At 34.8% G+C, this 23,826-nt stretch overlaps 1 protein-coding gene, 2 long non-coding RNA genes and 1 pseudogene across 3 annotated transcripts; 2 read left to right on the forward strand and 2 right to left on the reverse strand.

The window, feature by feature from the left end:
- The first annotated feature begins 286 nt into the window (after window positions 1–286).
- Window positions 287–1,269, forward strand: LOC121412509. Its single transcript, XR_005969625.1, has 2 exons — window positions 287–327; window positions 1,216–1,269. It is a non-coding gene; the product is annotated as an uncharacterized LOC121412509 (long non-coding RNA).
- A 1,379-nt stretch (window positions 1,270–2,648) lies between these two features.
- Window positions 2,649–4,719, forward strand: LOC121413225 (Werner syndrome ATP-dependent helicase-like). The gene is made up of 2 exons (XM_041605972.1): window positions 2,649–2,734; window positions 3,205–4,719. Exons 1-2 carry the CDS (start codon window positions 2,732–2,734, stop codon window positions 4,459–4,461), a joined length of 1,260 nt encoding a protein of 419 aa, XP_041461906.1. The 5' UTR covers window positions 2,649–2,731; the 3' UTR covers window positions 4,462–4,719.
- Window positions 4,720–8,139: 3,420 nt separating this feature from the next.
- Window positions 8,140–13,892, reverse strand: LOC121412431 (annotated as a pseudogene).
- Window positions 13,893–13,981: 89 nt separating this feature from the next.
- On the reverse strand, window positions 13,982–16,550 carry LOC121413226. The gene is made up of 3 exons (XR_005969718.1): window positions 16,415–16,550; window positions 14,611–14,730; window positions 13,982–14,095 (listed from the first exon to the last, which is right to left on the reverse strand). It is a non-coding gene; the product is annotated as an uncharacterized LOC121413226 (long non-coding RNA).
- Window positions 16,551–23,826: the final 7,276 nt, after the last annotated feature.

The following is a 23,826-nucleotide window of genomic DNA, read 5'->3' on the forward strand; positions in this document are numbered from 1 at the left end:
CAGATTAACGAACCTTATTTCGTTTTCGGATTAACGAACCTTATTTCGTTTTCGGATTAACGAACCTTCGGAAAAACGAACCTTATTTCGTTTTCGGATTATCGAACCTTCGGAATAACGAACCGTCGGAATAACGCCACAAATGTTCGGATTAACGAACCCTTTTTCGTTTTCGGATTAACGAACATCGAGGTATAGGCAATTTACGTGTTTCGGAATTACGAACCTTCGGAATAAAGAACCTTTGGAATTACGAAGCTTCGGAATTACGAAGTGTAACCAAAAAATCCTTTCCAGAATTTATCAGTGCATCCAAGTTCGTAAAAGGTACGTTGATTTTTTTTGTAGACTTTATTGACAAACACAATGTGACTTTATAGTTCAAAATCTTGTACACAGCTTTTACCATTTGAAGTTTAGTACATTTAGTTTTATAATTGTTGTGTTAAAATTGTAATTTAATTTACACAAAACATGTAACAGAAATTTTAATGATGTGAGAGTGTGTAATTGGAAATTCATTTTCAGCTTCATTATTAATAGTTATTTTCTTTCTGTCTTTATTTATAAGCAGTATTTACTTACAAAATTTTCTATATTGAAATTTTGTGCATTATTTTTTAGACCAAAATTTAACATTTAGATTATATTTAATCTTTTCAACTTTGAATTTTTTGTATGATTATTATGGTATATATTTTAATTTGAGTGATCTTAAAGATAAATGAAAGTAGTTGCAGTAAACACTGATTTCACAAGAAAGTCTGTAAAACTAGGCTTAATTGTCACTATATCATTGAGGATCTAGATCTGGTCCAGTTACATAAACTGAACTTTGTGAAACCTTCAAATCTACACTGAAAAATGTTCACACTGAAGATCACCAACACAGTTAAGCGCACGTGGGACAGTGTATTGTTATTGCTTTGAAAGTCGGGCATGACACTTGACCCGAATCCCGTGCTTATTTGCTAATTTCTCAGCAATTACACAATTTCTTCCAGAATCCTTTGGCACGTATTATTTATACAAACCAATACTTTCGTGCTCATTTCATTGGATTCTGTATGAACTCAGTTCGAAATCATTACCACAACTGGCATTATGTTTAAATGTTACTCATGTGTTTTAATGTTGTGAGATTTTGAAATTTAAATTTGATTTTTAGCTGTATAATTGATAGTTGTTTTCTTTTTCTTTTGGTTTTATTATCAGTGTTGGCATAGAATTTATCTTTCATTGGAAAGTAAAGGGACAACATATCTCCAGCGTAACAATGAAAAGGGGACTTAAAGATGACCAGTCAACCTTTGTCTGAAAAGGAAGGTGAATCTTTTACGCCAGGCACCAAGAAGTTTCCATCATGGACTCCTGCTTCATATTAGACCTACCTCATGAATACTTAACACCCACAAACAGGATTATGGGAATAAGACTTATTACATTCTAAGGTTCCATCATGGGCTCCTGCTTCATTAGTCCACCTCCTGGACTGTTGTTAATTTTGTACGACACGACTACAAAACACCCAACACACTACAACCCCATAACACGCATACACATACCCTGAATAGTCATATGAAACAACAGTCCAGTGAATCTTGGCAAGTTCCCCGTCAGATTCAAGGGAACTTAAAATTCCGCCCACTGAGCCCAGTCTCCCTCGCTCTCGATTCCGATTGGTCGACAAACCCTGTCAATCAGAACGGCGTTCTCCTCGGTGCCATTACGTAACTACAAGTGACAGTTTTGGGGGACGGTGTTCCCAGTCTTATTTCAAGGATATTTTTTAATTAACTCACATTAATAAAATTTATAAATCTATTTTACGAATATTCGTCACACAATCTCTGTAAAATATTCTTTAAAAAATATTTATAAATAGGAAAATTATTTTTGGTTGAATATTTTTCGAACGATTTTATATGATAAAGAAATAAAATTAGTGATACATCATGGAAAAAAATTACACCATGTGCACTCTATGTAAACATGTGCATGCTACATAGCTGTTGTTGTACTCGTATATACAACGCATGCTTGCATCGTTTGTTTTCGGATCGTTTACTTGTACTACTCAAGGTTTAATTCTTTAATATTTTGGCGTTATCTTCTGTTATCAAGTCGATCTACTCATTGACCGTTTAGATACATGTAGTTGACTTTCTTAGCCATTTTCTGTTACAAGAATGATGGCTGACTACCGTGCCCGTGGAGATCGCCATAACGAGTACGAGTCAGAGAAAGTCGTGGGGAGAGCTTTCGAAGAGACATCACGTCGTCTTGGTCTTCAATTCAAGAGTGAACAGGTCACAGCATTGTCGTCATTTTTGCGAGGACATGATTCCTTTATTAGTTTGCCAACTGGCTTTGGAAAAAGTGTGATTTTCCAAGCAGCACCGATCTGTGTGGATTTTATTCGTAGTTATTCCGAGGACAATGAAGATGGAGTGATTACTGACGACAAGTCATTGGTCATTGTTGTCATGCCGCTGAAATCATTGATGTCGGATCAGCTAAACATAGCCAATGATCTTAACATTAAAGCTGCAGATTTGACTGGAGGATTAACTGACACCATTCGTGAGGGTATCCAGTCTGCTTCTTATTCAATCCTGTTCGCAAGCCCTGAAGTTCTTCTTGGAGATGAAGGTCGTGAGATCTTCAGTATGGGTGTAGTTAGACGACAACTTTGTGGATTGTTCATTGATGAGAGTCACTGTGTGTCAAAATGGTAACTAGGCCTGTATTAATATTTTTTGTAATGTAATGTGGCCTATTTAGCCTACCGGTATATATGCATGATAGGAAAGCCTTAAGGCTATTATTAAGACTTTAACGATCGTCCCAAAAAACATAGGTGTAAGCGAAGTATATGTATGAGTAATAATTCTAATTCTAAAGCCAGGTGCTGCATACTCGTAATTGGGTATTTTAAACTGAAAATTATGTATGCGACGTTGATTGATACCAGTAATTTATGTTTGTAGTATATGTAAATAGGCTACAGGTATTTACATTAACATGTAGCCAGGCTTACCTACATGTATAACTCAATTTAAGCCAACAATGTTCAAATATGAGGAGAAAAGCATTATTTACAGTTTATGCTGTCACATTTTTTATTTTGATTACATTTATTGTCTGTATGAATTGCAATCTAAATCGTAGAATTCCCTTTTCTGTCTTTTTTTCAAATTTTAGGGGAAGCTCATCGGGGGCACAAAGGCCTTTCGCAGTGCTTACGGAAAACTTGGCGAGATGCGTGCCAAACTGAAGTCATCGGTTCCAGTCATCGCGATGACCGCAACTGCTACAAGCGAAGTTCGTCGAAATGTCGCAGATAGTCTTGGACTACGGAACTATGCTTTGCTGAGTAGGTCTCCAGAGAGGAGCAACATCAAACATGTCTATCTCCAGTCGAAAACAAAGGACTTCGATAAGGTTTTTGAGTTGATGGTGAAGGAGGTGCAGGAGAATGACATCCACACTGAGCGAACAATTATTTATTGTCAATCAAGGAGAGTTGTTAGTGACCTATTTGCGATGTTCAGAGACTTACTTCCCTCAAGTCATCATAAGTATGTACAAATGTACCATACTAATACCGAGGCAGATGTGCAAGAGCGAATAATTGACAGTTTTGGGGATACAGCAGGAGAGGTGAGGATCCTCGTGGCCACGATTGCTAATGGCATGGGAGTGGACCTCAAGCAGGTGTACAGAACAATCATCTGTGGGCGCACATCGGACTTGGATGATTACATGCAAAGGAGTGGTCGCATCGGACGAGATGGAAAGCAGAGTGTGGCTGTCACCCTGCGGTATCCTGGTGACATTAGAGGACGAATATTGAGCAGCACGATGAAAGACTTCGTAGGAGGCAAAGAGTGTCATCGATCCACGATAAGGAGAGTATTTGGAGAAGGGAATACAAGTGCAGTGCTACAAGATCATGATTGCTGTGACATTTGTGCTTCATCATGTACTTGCGATGGATCTAGATGCAGTGCTCGACGATCATTCCTGGAGACATCACTGCAACAGGCTGTGGCAGTGAAGGAGCATGGTGAAGAACTTCCTCTCCTGATTGCATCTCCTGCTCAAGTGACCAACCTAGAGCGTGCCCTCGATGGTTATAGGAGCAGTCTCTTGCCAGAAGATGAAGGGCATGTGTACAGTGGAGCAGACATTGCTTGCGGATTCCCTTTAGAAGTTGGGGCACAGATTGTCAAGGATTGTAATGTACATTTCAATTTTCATAGCTTTGTTGCTCGGTACAATTTTCCTAGCAGCAAAATTGCATCAGAGGTATGGGAAATTATGTGTGCGTGTCTTGGGAGAGTAGGAATTGAGGAAGAGGACATTCCAGCAAATTGCACTACATGTAGTAATGACGAATCTGAAGAGTCCTATTCGGAATCTGAATATCAGGAGGCACATTGCTCAGACATTGAATGACTTTAGACAGCAGATGAAAAATCAGGATTTTAGTTTAAGAAGTAAACAACTGCATACATTGTAGATTTGAATCTTTCTAATGTTTGCAAACTAAAGACATTGCCTATTTATATTTAAGAAGTGTATTTGTCATGCTTCTAATTGACATTTACCACTGGTACCACGGTATATACATTGTGCAAAATCTTGTAATTGTAGCTGCAATCTACATGTAGATGAATGTTATTATCGTACATTTTCTGGTGTTCTTCATGTATGTACGGGGGGGGGGGGTTAGTGTAGATTATTTGTTAAATCCTGAAATCAGAAATCCACATTGTAAATCTTCCCAAATGAATCTTTTTATTGTGAGCATTTTAACTTGGATTGGAGAAAAGAACTTTTGTTTTAGAATTTTATTGAGGACAAGCTATTCACCAGAGTTTCATCTTATTTATGGATAATGTACATATTTAAAGAACAAGCCCACACCAACATTAAGTTTATTTGAATAAAAATCTAGTAATCATGATACTGAAGTGAAAATTTCATCAATAGTTTGATTTTTCTCCATTCAAATAATCATTTTTCTTGGGTGGACTTGAACTTAAATAGCCCAATTAATCAGATTTCCAGTCAGATCATAGATTTCCATATTACATGTACATGGAGCATAAAGTGAGGTTGAAATTAAATCATTAAGTAAAAGTTACAGCAAGTGACTACTGTAATATGTAGTTGAAAAAAATTAATGAAATTTTAATTTCTTGAACCAAATGGTTGATTGTAAAAGTTTACATAATTGGAATTGACATTCATGTAAATGTATACGGTATTTTCGCTCCCTTTGACTTTGTGATTTGATACAAATCTTTGATTTCATTTGACAAGTATTCTGAAAGCTTATATTTTGATGCATCAATACATGTACATGTATGTTGTCCTGTGGAATGATATTGTACTGTAGTCTTAGATATGATTTGCTTCACAAACTTGCACATTGTTCAGAAATATTTTTTGATTTATCAGTTTAGCTTAAGAGTTGCAAGGTATAGTGCACGAAAATAATGTACTGAATACAGCATTTCTTATGAACATGTCATGTGTGCAATCAATCTGACTGAAAATTTATAAGGAGTGGAATTTAGCTACATGTATTACACTATTTTGAAGATGGGTGATATTTTTCCCTCTTTCTCTTTCTTGCTTGTAAATTTTAACTTTCCATGGAAGGTGCACTGTAATATTTAAACTTGTTACTGTTGCAATATTCAATTCTTGCTCTTTTGATATTTTTGAATGTTGAACCTTTTAAACATATTTCATGACATGTTTCAAAGCTAAATTTTGATGAGGTAGTCATTTCAAATTATTTTTTTTATTACAGTTGAGATAAATGTATATCGAGTACACGTAAGATTTCATTCATTTTATAACTTTTACAGAGGAAAGTTAAGATTTTTTTTTCTGAAATCTCAGAGGAATTGTGAGGGTTACTAAAAAAACTACTGGTTTTAAAGGTTCTTCCCGACCAAAACTGTGATAACTAAATACACATTTTCATATTTGCCTTAAAATTCACAATTTCAGGTGTTTGGTGCAATTTCTTATGAAACTACTGTAGTAATGTACATGTAGGGGCGACCGAGGTTAGTTGGAACATGGGGTAAGTTGAAACTTTGTAATTTTCTTTAAAGCCTGTAAAATAAATTTATGGAATACTGCCCTCAATTTATCGAGGACAGTATTCCATAAATCTATTTTACAGGCTTTAAAGAAAATTACAAGTTTCAACTTACCCCATGTTCCAACTAACCCCTATTTCTCATAAAATCTATATTTACATGTATGAGGTTTCACTATCATGACCATATATACATGTAAAGAAAATACTGGTTCTGAAATTTCATGTATATTTTTTTAATACAGATTTATGAGAAATCTAAAATATCTTTAAAGTTCATAATACCTCTGATAAGTAGTTGCACATGTACTGCGTAATTCTTCTTTTTGCAACAGATCTGACTTTTATGATGTATAAAAGCATTTTCTGATATTAAAGTAAATTTCAAAACAAGTACTGTAACTTGTACCAAATAATTTTTGCTTTCTCTTATGCCCGAGTCTTGTTCAGGAAGATTGACGTTTCTTCAAGTGTGATGGAGAATGGTTGAATTGAGTAATTTGGTATTGTGAGTTTTATAAACCAAAATAATGTAAAAACTCAGAGAAAGTGTGATGATGGTGATGAAAGAGAATTATGAATACCAGCATTACTAATACTACTGATATTATCATCACCATCATCAACATACATACATGTATAATCATCATTATCATCACCATTATCAACATACATATAATCATCATTATCACCATCATCAACATACATATAATCATCATTATCACCACCATCATCAGCATACATATAATCATCATTATCGTCACCATTATCAACATACATATAATCATCATTATCACCATCATCAACACATATAATCATCATAATCATCACCATCATCAACATACATATAATCATCATTATCACCACCATCATCAACATACATATAATCATCATCATTATCACCATCATCAACATACATATAATCATCATTATCATCACCATCATCAACATACATATAATCATCATTATCACCACCATCATCAACATACATATAATCATCATTATCGCCACCATCATCAACATACATATAATCATCATTATCATCACTATCATCAACATACATATAATCATCATTATCATCACCATCACCATCATCAACATACATATAATTACCATTATCATCACCATCATCAACATACATATAATCATCATTATCATCAACATCATAATTATCAATCATCACCATCATCGTCATCGACATGATTGTCATCAACACCGCCTTCATTATTTTTCTAATTTTTGTAAGGAACTGTCCTTTGCGATTACAATGAAATGGGTACACCAGGCCAAAAATAAAATCTGGAAAGCTTATTTGTAACCCTGAACATGTTATCAAATTCGGATGAAGAATGACAATTTAAGGTTTAACATGATTTTGGAAAACAGTTTTATGGGTATCGTCATGAATATGCAATGAGCAACCTAAAATTGTCGCATCCCCCATGTTTTTGTTTTCATTTTAAATTCATCAGAAATAAGAGTTCAAATTTCCTCTCTCAGTACAGTATTGGGATTGACTGCTGACTTCGTTTGAAGATCATCATTACAAATTCTAAGAAAGGACAGGGATGTATAAAAAGATAGATATTCAAGATATCATGTGAGAATGTGACAGCACGCTCATTTCATGATGATATGCATGGAATTGTTTTACCAAAATAATGCTAATCGAACCATAGTAGTTGCCGTTTTTTCCCCCAAGATTTTGATGAAAGTTCCATGAATGTTTCCTCTTTGAATTTTACTATTATTCTAGTTACAGTTAACTGCCCAAATCGACCAATCCTGAGTTGGAGATTTTTTTTAAATAAAAATGATCAAATTATATATCAAATCTTCTACATGTACATCAAAGTCAAACTAATTTCTGTGGTCCCAAGAGATTTAACATGAGCAGAGTTACCTTATTTATTTTCAGCTTGGAGTACCCCTTTGAGATGAGTATAGCTAGAAACTTGAAAATACATGTACACTTTAAGGTTGTAATCACTTTAATGCTCTATGTAACTCCCTAGTTCATACACTGACTGAAGTTTTGCTGAAATAGTTACAATTGCAGAAAGAAAGCATCTGTTTCAAAGCTCAAAATTATTCTTTGAATTTTCACACACACATGTAGGACAATAATGTTTGGGAAATGAAAATAACGGAAAGTTTGCTACTGTTATGATGGACTCATTACATTTCTCCCACCATGTCATTTTATTTTGTAAAGGCCACTTGTATAAGCCCCAAAAGGGGAATTCATGAGAATAAAATGTGTAAACATAATAAAATGTCCCCATCAGAGATTTTGATTTTGGATAACATAAGCCTGGTACAATAAATATGAAAAATATGATCACATTGACAATTCCTAGCACAAATAAAACATATGTGAGACACTATATTGTCAATTTCTGAAAAAAAATACATATCAGGAAATAATGGGAGGCTTATACGCCCTTTTCTCAGCAGTTACACATTTGCTATTAGAATCATCTAGCAAATATCTTACTTGCACATACGATGTACAAACATATAGTTGATCAATTTGTGTTTAGTGAATTATGGTTAATCCATCTCGAGACCACTAGAAGAAGTGGCATACCTGATTAATTTATTGTAAAGATATCTTTCCTTGCAACGTTATATAATGACCAACAGTACAATGATCCATATCACTGCTTTTTTCTTTGCTATTACATTTCAGTATGACAGTGTGGAAACACAAAGTACAGCACATGTAAAGTATAATACCAAAAAAGCATTTTTCAATTATTGAAAAAAAACATATTCCCCTGAAATGAGTAGTGTGTGGTATTTTTGCTGAATATCAAGAAAGACAACATTTAGAGGGGATATATATTTTTTTCTAAATCATCAATATTCATAGAAAGTTACATAACATGCACATCCCCGTTCATTCTCAGGAAGGAGGATTTGATTTTGATAGCTTGAGAAATTACAAAACATGTCAGAATTCCATGATCTACATTTTCAACGAGTCTGATCTTGGTATAATGTAGACCTTCTTTGTTGTGCAACTAAACGAAATATTCTCACCCTATGGCCTGTACACATGTAAATATAATCAACAGTGCTCAAATGAAAGGGTTATCACTCCCCCGGTGTGTATAGTATGAGGTGGTATTATTCATGAATCATTAGTTTTCATAAGTTATTGCCTTTATAGTTTATCTGAAAAATGAACCAAAGAAATGTATAATTTAAATTACAATAGAAAATTTCAAGCTTCGGTGAAAAAAATCCCACAAAGTGCATCGCCCAAATCATTTAATACCCAGATTGAAAGACTGACGATATGTGAAGAAAATTATATCCTCAAGTCAACTGCACATACATCTCTGTATTTCTTTTCATACAAAATCCCTCTCCTAGCATTGATGAGCTGGAAACCTTATGGTATAATATCATTTTCTGATTCCTCGATACCCCAAAAATGAATTTTGAAAGTAGTGCACAAATTACCCTCTAAAATAATAATCACCAATTTGACAGAGCATTGTACAACAGCAACAAAAAATAAATGAACAAAACCAAATGTTTTCATATGGATTAAACAGTTGAAGAAAGGATGTAGCTGTAATGAATTTGTTCTGTTGGAAAGACGGTGTTAATGAATGGATTTCCTAAAATATCAAAAAGAGTTAAATCCCACTATTACCGAATGTTCACTTTTCAAGTAGGAGTAGTTGGTTTATGAGCAGAAAACTGGTTCTGCCTTCGTAGAGCTTTGAGAGTACTACAAATCCATTTGTGTAGTTCAGGGACTCTTAGGCTAGAAAGAAGAGTGGCAGGAAAGTTTGGAAATGAAGAATGCATTCTCCCTGGTCTTTCATCAAAAAGATTAGTTTCAGAGAAAACTAGAGCTAGGGCTGTGGCATCATTGTGACCTGTAGACTGCCTGGATGAAGATGGCCTTCTTACTTCCAACTGCTGATCCACTCTCGCTAATAGCTGATGGATTGTTTGAGCAGATCTACTTACTCTGTCTACGCTTTCCTGTGTGATTTCCCCTCTCAGTCCATGAGCATGTTCTTTGAAAATCCTGTTATGGTGTTCAACAACATGATCAACTTCTACGTTGCATGTTTCTCCTCCTTTTGTGTTTACTGTCCTATTCCATACAAGTTCATATGCAAGTCGAGGTGACAGGAAGCATTTGACCTCAGCAAGTAGTCGCAAAATATGGTAGCTGTACTTGGGTTTTCCAGATGCACGACAATGCAACATCAGGAACTTATAAATCCTGATCAACCTCTCACCATCACCCCTCTGTCGTGCATCAATAAAATCAAGTGCGATCATCCCCATTCCTAATGCACAACGTGAGTAGTTCAGGACAGAATCCGGTGCATCTGTCGAAGCTTTCGCTGAGGCAGGCTGACTAGGAGGAGCTTCTCCTGCATGCTTACTTCTCTGATGGTTCATCAATCCTTTTCTGGTTACATACTTCTTTTGACAGTACTGACAGATAAAAGACCTTTCATCAAGCTTAATGTCATGGGTGGATGGTATCATGTATTTGTCCACAAACTTTGACATAGCTTCTTCAGCACACTGCTTCATATTCCCATGCTTGTCCAGATTGAATTGATGCATTGTTGGCTCATTCTCCACTCCACTCAGTCCAAAGTGGTTAATGGCTGCAGCAATGACAAGTGCTGAAGTATACTTCTTCAGCAAATCTTCGGCCGCATTAACATTCTTCATGGGGTCACTGGTCACATTCCTTGCCTCCAAAAAATTCCGGTCAAAGTAAAGGGTTCCTGTGTTGCCTCCAGATGATGCATCATACAGATGCTTTCAAATGATCTGAGAGGAATTGCGAAATGTCAAGTTGAAATTAGTATGACTAATATCATAACACGATGGATAGCAAATATACCAGACACTGATGAAGTATTAAAAAAGATTATTTTCTTAGGCTAGCTTGGAAATTACTCCCATTTGTAAAACAGAATATTCTCCCTTTCTTTGAAAAGAGATATACCAGGTAACTACAATTTATCCTTTGTTACTAGTACATACAAGTTTGAATGACTATTATCTCCATAATCTAGTCTCATTTGATAGTTATCTGCAATCTGGACCATTCTTTTTTGAGTCACATTCACAACACGCTGAACACTTTTATCAATTTTTGGAGGTATGCTCAGAAAAATAATGAAAAGGTAAGGACTAGATGTGTTTCCCCCTCCCCCTAGTAAATGATATTTTATAAGAAAAGAATTACCACAATATTTTTAGACAATTATCTATCTTGATACAAAATTAGCCAAGTGCCAGTGGTGCAATAGCACATCGGATCACAAGTTTTATGAAACATGTTCCTATACTGGAAGTCCGGATTACTCACAATCTAGCTTTACCTGATAAAAATTAGCAAGGGCATGGAAGTCAGCGATAGTTGGCATCAAACCCTCCAATCTTTCACTAGGAGTGGACGAGTTCCTCTGTTCTTCAATGCAGTTTGCCATTCTCTCACATGACAGCAGATCACCAGCAGCTAGAACGGTAGTTGGTTGATCTGTTGAGTGGCAAGGAACATAGGAATGCATATGATGCATTACTTTATATATTCCGTCTGTGGTGTTTTCATTTTCCATCAGTACCCCTAAGTTCACCTTAAATTAAGCAGCAAACAAATATACAATGTCAAAATCAAATATAAAACAACTATTTGTAAGAAAAAAGTCAATCGACATGTCATTTTTCTCTTTGATGTCATGTAAACGATGATCTAAAAAGCATGACTTTTAGAAACCATGGCTCAGATATCAGATTCAACAACCGTTGAGACTAAAACTGTGATTTTACCTTTATAAGTGATCTCAAGTGAAGCCATGGTTTCAACAGTATGAAAACATCGCAGATAGTTTCATTCAAAACCACCTTTGTGAATCCAAATTCAAAACCATAAATTGAACCATGCTTTAGACAGAAACCAACTGTGTGAATTTGGACCATCAATCCTTAATTCTTGTATTGGAGAAATAGGTCAAATAGCCAAAATCAAGAATCATAAAAAAATAATCCCATTGCATTGTTTAATGAATCTTGAATAAGTTGAGTTTAATAACAGCACATTAAAATGACATGAAACACTTACAACTTCAGACTTTTTGGCCATCTCAGATATATATTCATGTGGAATTTTTTTGGGAGTGCATCCATCATCTGCTTAAGTCCAGGAAGATGCTCCGCAATAATTTGTGCTGAGAGAATCATCCAGTCCCTCCGAAGCATTGCATTTTCCTCAACGGTAGGCAAGAATTTTGTTGAATCAATGTCTTCAACAGCAACAGTACGCCACTCAGTAGAGAGATGATGCCCATTTACTCGATGTTTTATGCCGAGCATTTGGACCATATGGTAGTCCTTACCATAATTGTCCCTGGTGGGATGCCTTGCTGCGATGACCATATCAACATTGTCCATCGCCACGGTAAATGAACTATCGCAGCGGGTTTGATTGTAATCATCTGCAACATGATCCTTCATGATTTCCCTTTCCTTCTCATTTCCTTCATGAATTGTCCGAGCCCATTCTTTCACTTTGGTATTGTAGTTTTTGCCACAATCTGTTTGTTTGATCAAAGCGGTTTTGTAGGATGTGCACACTCCTTTAGAGTTCATTCGTGAGAATGAGGATTTTTTTGCACATCCCTCTTTCAATGTGAGGGAGTTCAGTACTTGATGGGCGTTCACATTCTGAGACCTTGCATTCAGAAGAATACCAGCTGCTGTAACTATTTTGGGCAAAGAACTTTCTTTTGTCTTTTCTGTGTTTCTTTCTCCTCTCGGGGTCTCTGCTGCTGCTTCTAAAACAGAGAGAAGTGTTGGAGCTTGCAGTTTTAATTCTTCTGCTTGCTTCTTGAAGTCAAAGATTTCTAATGCTGCCACAGATGAATCTCTAAACGCAGACTCATTGGACGGTTTGCAGAGGTTGGCTGCTTCCTGCCTAACTTCATTGAGAAATGCATCCCTTGTTGAATTCATCTTTGAGACATGCTGAATAGCAGCTGCTGCATCTCCTCTCTTGAGGGCTGCTGTAGCACTTGACCATGTGCTGATAGACTCTCTAGCAACCGGGCCACTTGAATCCAACTGCAATGCACATACAAATACATGTAATAAAGAAGATAAAGAACTTGTACTACAAAGGAATTGGCTCCACATAATCATTAACCTAATCCTTTATATTTTGATTTACGGTAATATTTATTACATTTATAAGGTGATTTTATTGCTATTAATAAGATGATTATCAATTTAATTTGCATGTTTGATTATAAACAATTACAGAAATTATTAGTAGCAAAGGAGTACTAATATTACTTATAGTGCTATTAGTATCATGATTACACATCAACATCATTATTTATTCACTATGTCACTTCATAATTTTTGTAATTTGTCCAACTATCTGTGAATACATACCTGTGATCTTGAAACAAGACTAGATTCTGGTTGACTTTCATCCGGTTTCTGAATGCGAAAGTTCCTTGTTCTTGTGCTGCAAGTGTAAGAGAGAGAGGTGGTAATTGTATTTTCACTTACCACCTTACTATATGTTTCAATCAAAAGACAAACTTTGAGTGGATACAAATTAATACAGAAATTTATGGGATGTTGAAAAATACTTTTTTCACCTTGTCGAAATTTATAATTATTTAATAAACAATCCAGTCATAACCTATTCATATGTTAATATTTTTAATAACCCTCACACATTTCCACTAAAAATAATCTCTTCTTTCATACTACTATATAGCATAACCAATGATATTAACAATCCACATAATGAAGAGGATGTAAAGAGGAATAAGCGCTTACATGTTGCTGGACAGGAACATCTGGCATGAGGTGATTGTTGTCTTGCTGGTCAGAAACGACAAGTGTGCTCAGCTTTGACGATACCTTAGATGACTCAACATGCTCAAACAGCCTCTTCCTATGACACTTCTAAAGAAGTAAAAATAAAAAAAATCAAATCATTTATGTAACAAATATAAGTAGTACATAACTAAACTAAAACATATGCATTAATTTCAACAATTAACTTGGTATAAATTTATTTTTTATAGAAAACAGTATACACATTTTATTCAATGCCCGCCCCCCCCCCTTCTTTCACATCATACCTCTTTTAAGACTTCGAAATTTCTCTTCTAAATTCATATTTTTAGTTTTAACACAGCAGTCTGAATTTATAAAATATAATAGATTTTCTTTGAAATGTAAAAAACCTTTGAAAAAAGAAAAAAATATTTAAACAAAGTTACTGGTAATGTTTGCACATAAATATACTCATTTAGTACAAACAATCCTCTTATTTTAAACATACAATCTACATAATTCCACTAATTGAAAGACTAAGGCATATCTTTGGTGCAGGTAATTTACATGTAACCAAATTTGTTTGCAACATCAATTAATAATAGTAAATACAAGTAAGATGCTGAGTTTAAGATCCTTACCTTTAGTGTTCCAGATGGCTCAGAATTTGGCAGATTCTTGTCCTTAATTGAAGAACAGTGTAATGCTCTAGAATCTGGGGATCTGGTACAAGATGATGCAAAGAGTTTCTTGGACTGTTGCTGAAATAAATACAAAATATATATATGTATAGTCAGTACATACACACTCCCATACATACATATAATTATGTGGGGGGGGGGGTTGAAAATCATGTTAAATTAAAAGCACTGCACGAAAGATTTCTGTCTCATAATTAAATCAACAAATCAAACATCCAGACTCTGTTCATCATCCCGAGATCACTGGAGTATTAATTGACTTATTGTTAGGTTTAAAGGACAAGTCCACCTCAACAAAAACTTGATTTGAATAAAAGAGAAAAATTCAACAAGCACAACGCTGAAAATTTCATTGAAATCGGATGTAAAATAAGAAAGTTATAGCATTTTAAAGTTTCGCTTATTTTCAACAAAATATATATGAACGAGCCAGTTACATCCAAATGAGAGTCGATGACATCACTCACTCACTATTTCTTTTGTATTTTATATGAAATATGAGATATATTGATTTTCTCATCATTGTCATGTAAAATGAAGTTTCATTCCTCCCTAAACACAGGGAATTCCATTATCTTAACATTTTGTGCTTCAGGCAAGTAGGTCCTAATTGTCAAATTCGTATAAATTGAAATATTGTATAATTCAAACTATATAAAACAAACGAAATTGTGAGTGAATGACGTCATCGACTCTCTCATTTGGATGTAACTGGCTCGTTCATATAACTATTTTGTTGAAAATAAGCAAAACTTTGAAATGTACTAACTTTCTTATTTAACATCCGATTTTGGTGAAATTTTAAACATTGTGCTAGTCTGATTTTTCTCTATTGATTCAAATCAACATTTTTCTGAGGTGGACTTGACCTTTAATGCAACTCCCTGGTAAAATTGATCGGAGATGTAGATCTACAGACAATACACGTCAGAGATCTCTTATCAACCATCAACCATTTGGAAGAACAAAAACTGCTTTGAACTCATTTTGGAATTCCAAAATTGCCAATTTTCAAAAAAGGCATGTCAAAAATCTTATTTCAGCGCTTGCAAAATGTCGTTAATTAATCTTGTGTTTACTTTCTACTTATCATTGTAAATAAATTTGTATTATTCTTGTTTTTTACGTTTGTTTTTAATTTATCATCAATATTTTTTCTATAATGTTTTATCATTTTATACTTCATCTTATATTATTTTTGTTTTGTATGTATGTTTGTTTATCATCATTACATCATTACGTTGCTATAAGATATCTTCCTTTGATTTATGTTACTTTCATCAAATGGCCCTTTCACAAGCTCTTCTATTTGGGTCCCAAACCTTTTATGTTATATTCTCTTTGCAAAACTTTGTACTATATTTGTATCACTTGATTGGTTTGAATCACTTATCACTTATAACTTAATAAGATCAACATAACCCATAATTCTTTACACTGGAGAAAATCTTCATTTTTGGTATTATCAAACTGTCGTAATATATCGTATTTATTTTGATTATTTTCAAAGGAAAGTGGAAGACAACTTTTCTAGACGTCTGTTTTTAAATAAGGGCTTAAAGTCAGATTGGTCTAGAATCTAGTCCTAAACTTTGGGATTTTAAACTTCACTCAGACTTATGTCGACATGATCGATATAAAACATATATTTATTTTGACGAGTTACTAAGTACGAGACAGCATGGGCACATGAACTTGACTAACGTAGTTAGATCTAGGGCCTAGGCCTTCTAGTTGTACTTACTCGAGAAGTTGGAGTTCCTGGAGAAAAAGCAAGTTTACGTTTGCTTCTTTCATTAGCTTCCCTTCCTACATTCAGCCTGTTGGGGATAGTCTTTAATGGTGTAGAAATGGAAGATGACAGGTTGTGACTATGATTACGTTTTGTTGACTCGTATCGATCCCGAAGTTCCTGGCAAAGCTCAATGGACTTGTGCACATTCCGTACTTTTGTCACGCATCTGTCGCAAATACAGTCGGAAGAATTGGACGAAATATTTCCGAAAATTTCTTGCAATTGTTCTTGAAATCCAGCTCTAGCAACTTTCACAGACTTTATCCTTACATAACTTTTACAAGTTACCAGTTGCGAGTCACAAACAATACACCATCTTTTGGTAGCCATTATGCTACGAAACTTTTCTCCAATCCAAACTCACGTGCATTGTTTATGTTCATTGTACCAATTGTATACAGTGCACACAGGATCATGCCCGGCCCTCGCCCTGTGAGGTCAATGCGCTAGCTTGCTGTGCACATGTTGTACGTTCAAACAATTTGAATATTCATGTGCTCCTTGCGCAATATCTGCGAGGGGCGGTCGTAACCTCTGGGTCAGACAAAGGTCACAACTTCATTATCTTTCCTCTCTGTCAGTCAGACCGCAGCTCGCGCGATAATGAGCATATTCACGAAGATTTATTCAGCGGCCCTCTAGCGGTCTCCGAAGGAAAACGTGCGATCAATTTGGCTTGATTTTCCCAGTGATTTGGAGGGGCTGAAGTTATAGCTCTGTACTGGTCGCTAACTTCAGTTTACGTCGAAACGAATTGTGGTAAGTTATTCTCAAGGCCTTCATCTACATTTTGATATATAATTTTTCATATTTCGACATTTTCAACCTACCATTTTTACCTGTTTAATTGATGCTTATTTTGGTAATATTTTAACTACGATTTTGTAGTCGGAATTTCACTTTTGGTTCCTGACTTTGCTACATAACCAAATTGTTTCGATCGGGGTTTTTTATAAAGAAGAAAAGTCACTGTTCAAAATATGTCAGAACCAATTTGACGCAAACTCACCTTATATTTTTATTTTAGAGAAAATGATACCCTAAAAATCAAGAAATCTACGTTTTACCCGGAAGTAACCTTCGCGTTCACTCTACGATGGCGCGAAATGCTAAAACTGCGTTCGTCGCGGGTTGGTAGGATTTCGACTTTGGTCCCATACGTTGAAACTTCTGTAATGATGACAGATGGCTCGCATTATTTATGTGACTGTGGACGGTGGACCTGTTTTTATTTGTAATTAAGACTTAATATAAACGAAGCTCAATAAGTAGATGTCTTCTAAAATTTATTTAATGATTATCAGGTTTCCGAATTCCATCAAGTTTTTATAGATTGAGATATTTCTTGATTTATGTTTAAAAAAAGTTAACCTTTAATAATTAGGCCTAGTCGAAGTTGAGTCCCATGATGATTTTTGCCACAGGCTGCGGTTAAGAATGAAATGATGATTATTTTTGACAGTCTACTCTATAGAAAATAAACAATTTAAAGTCAACTAAAAAGTTTGGTACTACCGTACTCAGTAGTATTTATGAACCATTTTGTTCAAATAAAAAAATGTGGCTGTCGCAGACAGTACAGTACTACGTGTATTAGTCTCTTACATGTAAAATGATTCATACATGTACTTTGAATGATTATTTAGTAATTTAGATTATTTATCTCTTTTTTTGTCTCTTCTACACACAGATCTGCACACTTGCTGACTCTGGTCCCTGCTCGCTACTTCATTCTGGGAGATGATCCATCATGTACTGGTCGGACTGATTTGGACAAAGCCAATTTTCGTTTGCAAATTTTGAAGTGATAATGATACAACAGAAAATTGATCTTTATCGATATTGGAAACAAGAAAATTCGAGCACAGTTTTGGAGAGGACTAAGAATACTGACTTTGATAGGAATACAGCTTGACAAAAATAAGAATACACAATTCAAAACCAAAGAACAGTTTTAATGTTACTAATGGTGCATTGCAAGAAACTTTCTACTCATTCACACATTCCAAAATCAAGGGAAAGTCCTTTGCTTAAACACAAACATGTTGTTGATTTGCAATTGAACATAAGTTTCTTGCAATGCCCGATAATTATATTTTGTTCTCAAGCAACTCTGTTAATGTTATCCAATGTGCTGAAGGTTTAAGTGTTTATGTATGTTCACAATTTTTTCTCAAGTTATAATATATTTGTCCTTTTAAATGGTATTCAAATGTGGTTACGCTTTGTTTTTGTTTTCCACAGTAATTATTGCATGTGCGCACAGAAGTGAAATATTTGTTGCGAAGCACTGTGAGAATGTTTGTGTGATCATGGAGCTATGGTGTGATGGTATTATGATTACTTCATCATTTTTGTTGTAAGACTGTAAACCTGGTGGATGTGAGGGAGTGGCCTGGATGAAAGGAAAGTGAACATGTGTCCAATTACTGATTTGCACACTTTAAGACAATTTTGTTCGTGGATAAATATTAATGTGCATTCCCTACATTCCATGCAAAGAGTAAAGGTGAGGTCCACCCCAACAAAAAAGTAATTTGAATTTAAAGAAAAATAAAGTATTGCAGAAAATTTAATAAACATTATGATTCAAAATTTAAAAAATTATAATTTTGACATTTGGAAATTTGCCTAATTTCATTAAACAATTATATGCTCATCTTGGTCAAGGTGCAAATTACAGAACTGATTATGTCACACACACTCTAATTTCTTGTGTATTTTTTTGTTTGATACCTGTTCACAGTTCATGACATGTATGTTTTATTTTGATTTTCTTTGACAAATTTTGAGAGATTTTTTAATTCCTCCATTAACATTTGTAGTTTCCATGAATGCAACCTATTGTGACTCGATGAAGAGTTTTTATAACAAATTTGCTAAAATTGATATAATAAAATGCAACCAAAATTTAGAAAGTAATGTGATGTGAATGACATAATCAACTCTATTTGCATACCATTGTTTTGTGTATATAACTGTTTTGTGTTAAAAAAGGGAAATTTCTCTATTTATTTAAAGAATTTTTTGTTGATGTGTACTTGACCTTTAACTCACTTCCCTTCCCACCTCTGCCCAAATAAGTGTAATCAAGAACCTGAAAATCAAAAGTGATTAAGAAGAAGTAAGATTTATTCATAGCTCCATGATTTAATAATACAGCCCTAAATAGAAATTCACATGAAAGTAAAAAAAAAAGAGAATAAAGCTGGGTAGGAACGGGGGAGGAATATGATTTAAAGAAAAAGCCAAAATATATCCCCCCCCCCTCCCCCGTGAAAAAAAAACACTTCTTCGGGTTCGAACCAGGGTCCCTGCACACGTCAAACAAAGTGCCTACGCAAGTCGCCATAGATCGCTTTCATACCACTTCCGGGTTTTTTATGCTATATAAAATGTTGTAAGTCTGTGCGCCGCTGTTGACCAATCAGAACGCGTCGGCAATTGTACTGCAATTCCAATCATTTTGCGATGGACATTGCCGTGATTTTTTGTGGTTCCTGACTTTTCTACATCATAAAATTTCATATTTTTTTTTAGTCGTAAAGAAGAATGTCTACGCTTTACATTGATTATAATGTCAATTTGACGCAAGTGTGATTTTTATGCAAAAATACGCTCCGTTTATTCACACATATTTCTTGAAAAAATCCTTTTTTCTAAGCTAAATATCGGTCTTCAAAATACGTCAAATGTGCATTTTATTCAATTGATCAGAAATTTCAAAGCCTTATCTATAAAATAAGACCAATTTTGTGAGGAATAAACGATTCTAAGAGCAAAAAACACCGATCGGAAAGTTCGTCTTCACAGCTCATTACGTATGCATAACCACGGACGGCTATGCATACCGCTGAATAAAATAGAGCACTTTTGGACGGGCTGCGGACTGACTGCTCTGCCGAGATCGCCTGGACGATTTTTTTTTCGGGGAAAGTGAATCAGTGGGTAAGGTGAATCACTGGGGGTAAGTGAATCAGTGGAGGGCGCGGGCCCGGGCGTGTGTGTGTTGGTTATGGTTTGCCCAATCAGTAAAAATCGTCCAGGACGTGGACTACTGCTTCATAAGACCAGGGTTGGCATATTTCCCGCTTCTGAGGCTTATTTTCTGGACGCCGGGAAATATAATTTGATGCGAGCTTTTTGCGTTACACATTTAACACAGAAAATCTTGAAGGGGAGGGAGGCAGAAACAGCCCCCCCCCCCAACATTATCACAATTTATCTAATTCTCTAAACTTCATAATAAAATGTATTGTGTTATATAATTGTAATGCTAGACATTGTAATTTGAGTAAATTGAAATGTTACACATGTGTTTTAATGATATGAGATTATGTAATTTTGTTTTCAAATTCATTACTAATTTTCTTTGTTTTTCCTTTGTTTAATCATTAGTTTTGGCAAAGAGTCATCTTTGATTGGAAAGTACAGAGTCAAGTATTCCAAGTGTAATAGTGTAAAACTTGACGCATAATGGTTAACTTGTGTGCAAAAAAGGAAGATGTATCGTACTTTGTGGGCTTTAGCAAATTTCAATAATGGACTAGTGCCTGAAACAATTAGCTAGAAGCGTGATAGTCCACATTTTCTTAAGTAATCTTGAACAATAACTCTTTTGAGTATATGGAAGAGTTGCACTACACGGAGAACATTTTGTTGATATTATCGTTTTACTCTATTCAAACCTTTATAGAATAATAATTATTAAAAAATGATAATGAAAATCAGTAGGAATGATAATAATGATAATGTTAATTGTGTAATGATAATGATGATGTACATACATGTATTCATGTACTAGTATTTATATATGTAGAATGGATAAAATATGAAACCAAGAGTTCCGAGTGTGTGGGGAATCAAGATGGCGCCGTACGGCGTGTAGAGTTCGTCAGTAAACACCTGGGATAAAAATGCCAAAAAAAATTCTAAGCCTAGTCCTGGATTCAACTCTGGATCCTTTACCCTTTTTTTTAAATAGGATCAAGTTTGGCTTACATATTAGAGAGTTAAATATAGATGATGCCCATGGTGTTTACTAGGAAATTCGCTTTCTATGAAGAATTGTAGGAATGAGTTTGCGTGTATGTGTGTGTGTGTGCTTGTTGTGGAGTGTGGTCTTGTAATGTAGTAGGTTTATTTTGCTTCAAAACTTTGATGTAAAGGTTTATCAAGAGTTTCAGTGTATGCTTGCTTTTAATGTCATTACACCTTAACACTTTTAATTGTAGAGGCCTTCAAGATGGTTTTAAGACAAAAAAGGTATTTAATTTTTTTTACGAGAATCCAAATATGATATAATTTTTCTTCAGGAAACACACTCAAGTAAAAGTGATGAAATATTATGGCGCCCCCAATGGGTTGGACAGGATATGTTCAGCAGTTATACAACAAATAGCAGAGGAGTAGCTATTTTATTTAAGTCGTCTTTGAGAATATCTGTATCATCATTTTCTGACCCGGAAGGAAGGTTTCTTATCCTTCATATGAGTGTAAAAGATATGGATCTCATATTGGTCAATGTATATGGTCCAAACAGGGATTTACCAGAGTTTTTTGTCAATATGTTTGCAAAAATAGATGATGTAGGTAACTCAATGATTGTATTAGCAGGTGACTTGAATATCACCGTGACCCCTTGGACTATGAGGGCTCCTGTCCTGTTCACCATAATATTCAGGCTAAAAGTTGTTTTAACATGTATGTCGAGGAATTAAGCCTTGTTGATGTTTGGAGAAGAGACCACAGTCGAGATAAGGTTTTCACACGGCACCAGAGAAGTCCATTAGTTTCCTCTAGATTGGACTACATTTTTGTGTCCAGTGATTTGTTGACTTGCGTGAAAGATTCTAATATTGTAACTGGTATATGCTCAGACCACTGTATGGTGAATTTAAATATTGTACTAGATGAAATTCCGAGAGGCAAGGGTTATTGGAAGTTAAATACATCATATTTGAAACATGATAGTGAATTTTGTACCATGATTAAAGATAAAATTAAGGAATTTAAAGAATTGCATGCTGATTCAGATTGTAATCCACACACTATATGGGATATTTTCAAATGTGCCATTGTGGGGCTCTGTATTGAATACTGCAGCAGAAAACAAAAAGAAAAGATTAAGAACAAATCCAAATTACTGAAAAATATTTCTTCCCTAAAAGAAAAAAATGATGTCTGTAATGATAAAGATGAATTGCAGAAACTGTATGGAGTCTAAGAGGCAGGGGAAATGGGGAATGTAGTATGGGGAGAGGAGCTCTGAGTACTTTTGTAATTTGGAAAAGCGTAGCTTTGAAAAAAAATAATATTCGTCAATTGAAAACTAATAGTGGTTCAATTGTGGTCAATCCTAAAAAAGTTTTACATGAAATTTATACTTTTTATAAGAATTTGTATTCTTCAGAAGTTTCTCAGAATGATATGGAATCTGTTAATGATTTTGTTGCACCCTTAGATATTCCTTTGTTAGGGGAAGAGTCAGTTTTAAATTTGAACAAACCTATAGCCAAAAACGAAATATTGAATGCACTAAAGAGAATGGGTAAGGATAAAAGTTCGGGATTGGATGGTCTTCCCTGTGAGTTTTATTTAACTTTTTTCAATGACATAATAGATTTATTGCTAGATCCTTATAATTATTCGTTTGAAATAGGGTTGTTGTCAAATTCGCAGAGGTGCGGGTTAATAACACTTCTTCCGAAAAAGGATAAAGATCCTATGCTGGTGAAGAATTATCACCCCATTTCATGGTTGAATGTAGACTATAAACTGCTTGCTAAAGTCATGAGTAGTCGTTTGAAACCATGTTTGGACACTTTGATACACGTGGACCAGCAAGGGTTTATGAAGGGGCGATTTATAGGCTCAAACATCCATACCATTATTGATTTGATTGAATATACAGATGTAAACAATGATCCCGGCTCAATTGTGTTATTAGATTTTGAAAAGGCTTTTGACAGGATAGAACATAAGTACTTATTTAAAGTTTTGGAATATTTTAATTTTGGGAATAATTTCATAAAATGGATAAAGACCTTTTATAACAGTAGAAATAGCCGGATATTAAATAATGGTTTTATTTCAGACCCTGTTTTTATAGACAGAGGCATGTTTCAGGGCTGTCCAATTTCTCTTTTATTTTTGTTAGCAATTGAGATTTTGGCAATTTCTATTAGATCCAACTCTCTTATTAAAGGAATTCCTGTTGGGCCTGTAGAAAAAAGAAGTCTCTTTGCAGACGATACAATCTGCTTTTTGAATGGAGAATCAGACTCCTTTAAACATTTGTTTTGACACTTTAGCCCATTTTGCAAAGTTTTCTGGCTGTCGAATCAATGTAAATAAATCGG

The sequence above is a fragment of the Lytechinus variegatus genome, chromosome 4 (genome assembly GCF_018143015.1).
Source record: "Lytechinus variegatus isolate NC3 chromosome 4, Lvar_3.0, whole genome shotgun sequence".
NCBI lineage: Eukaryota > Metazoa > Echinodermata > Echinoidea > Temnopleuroida > Toxopneustidae > Lytechinus > Lytechinus variegatus.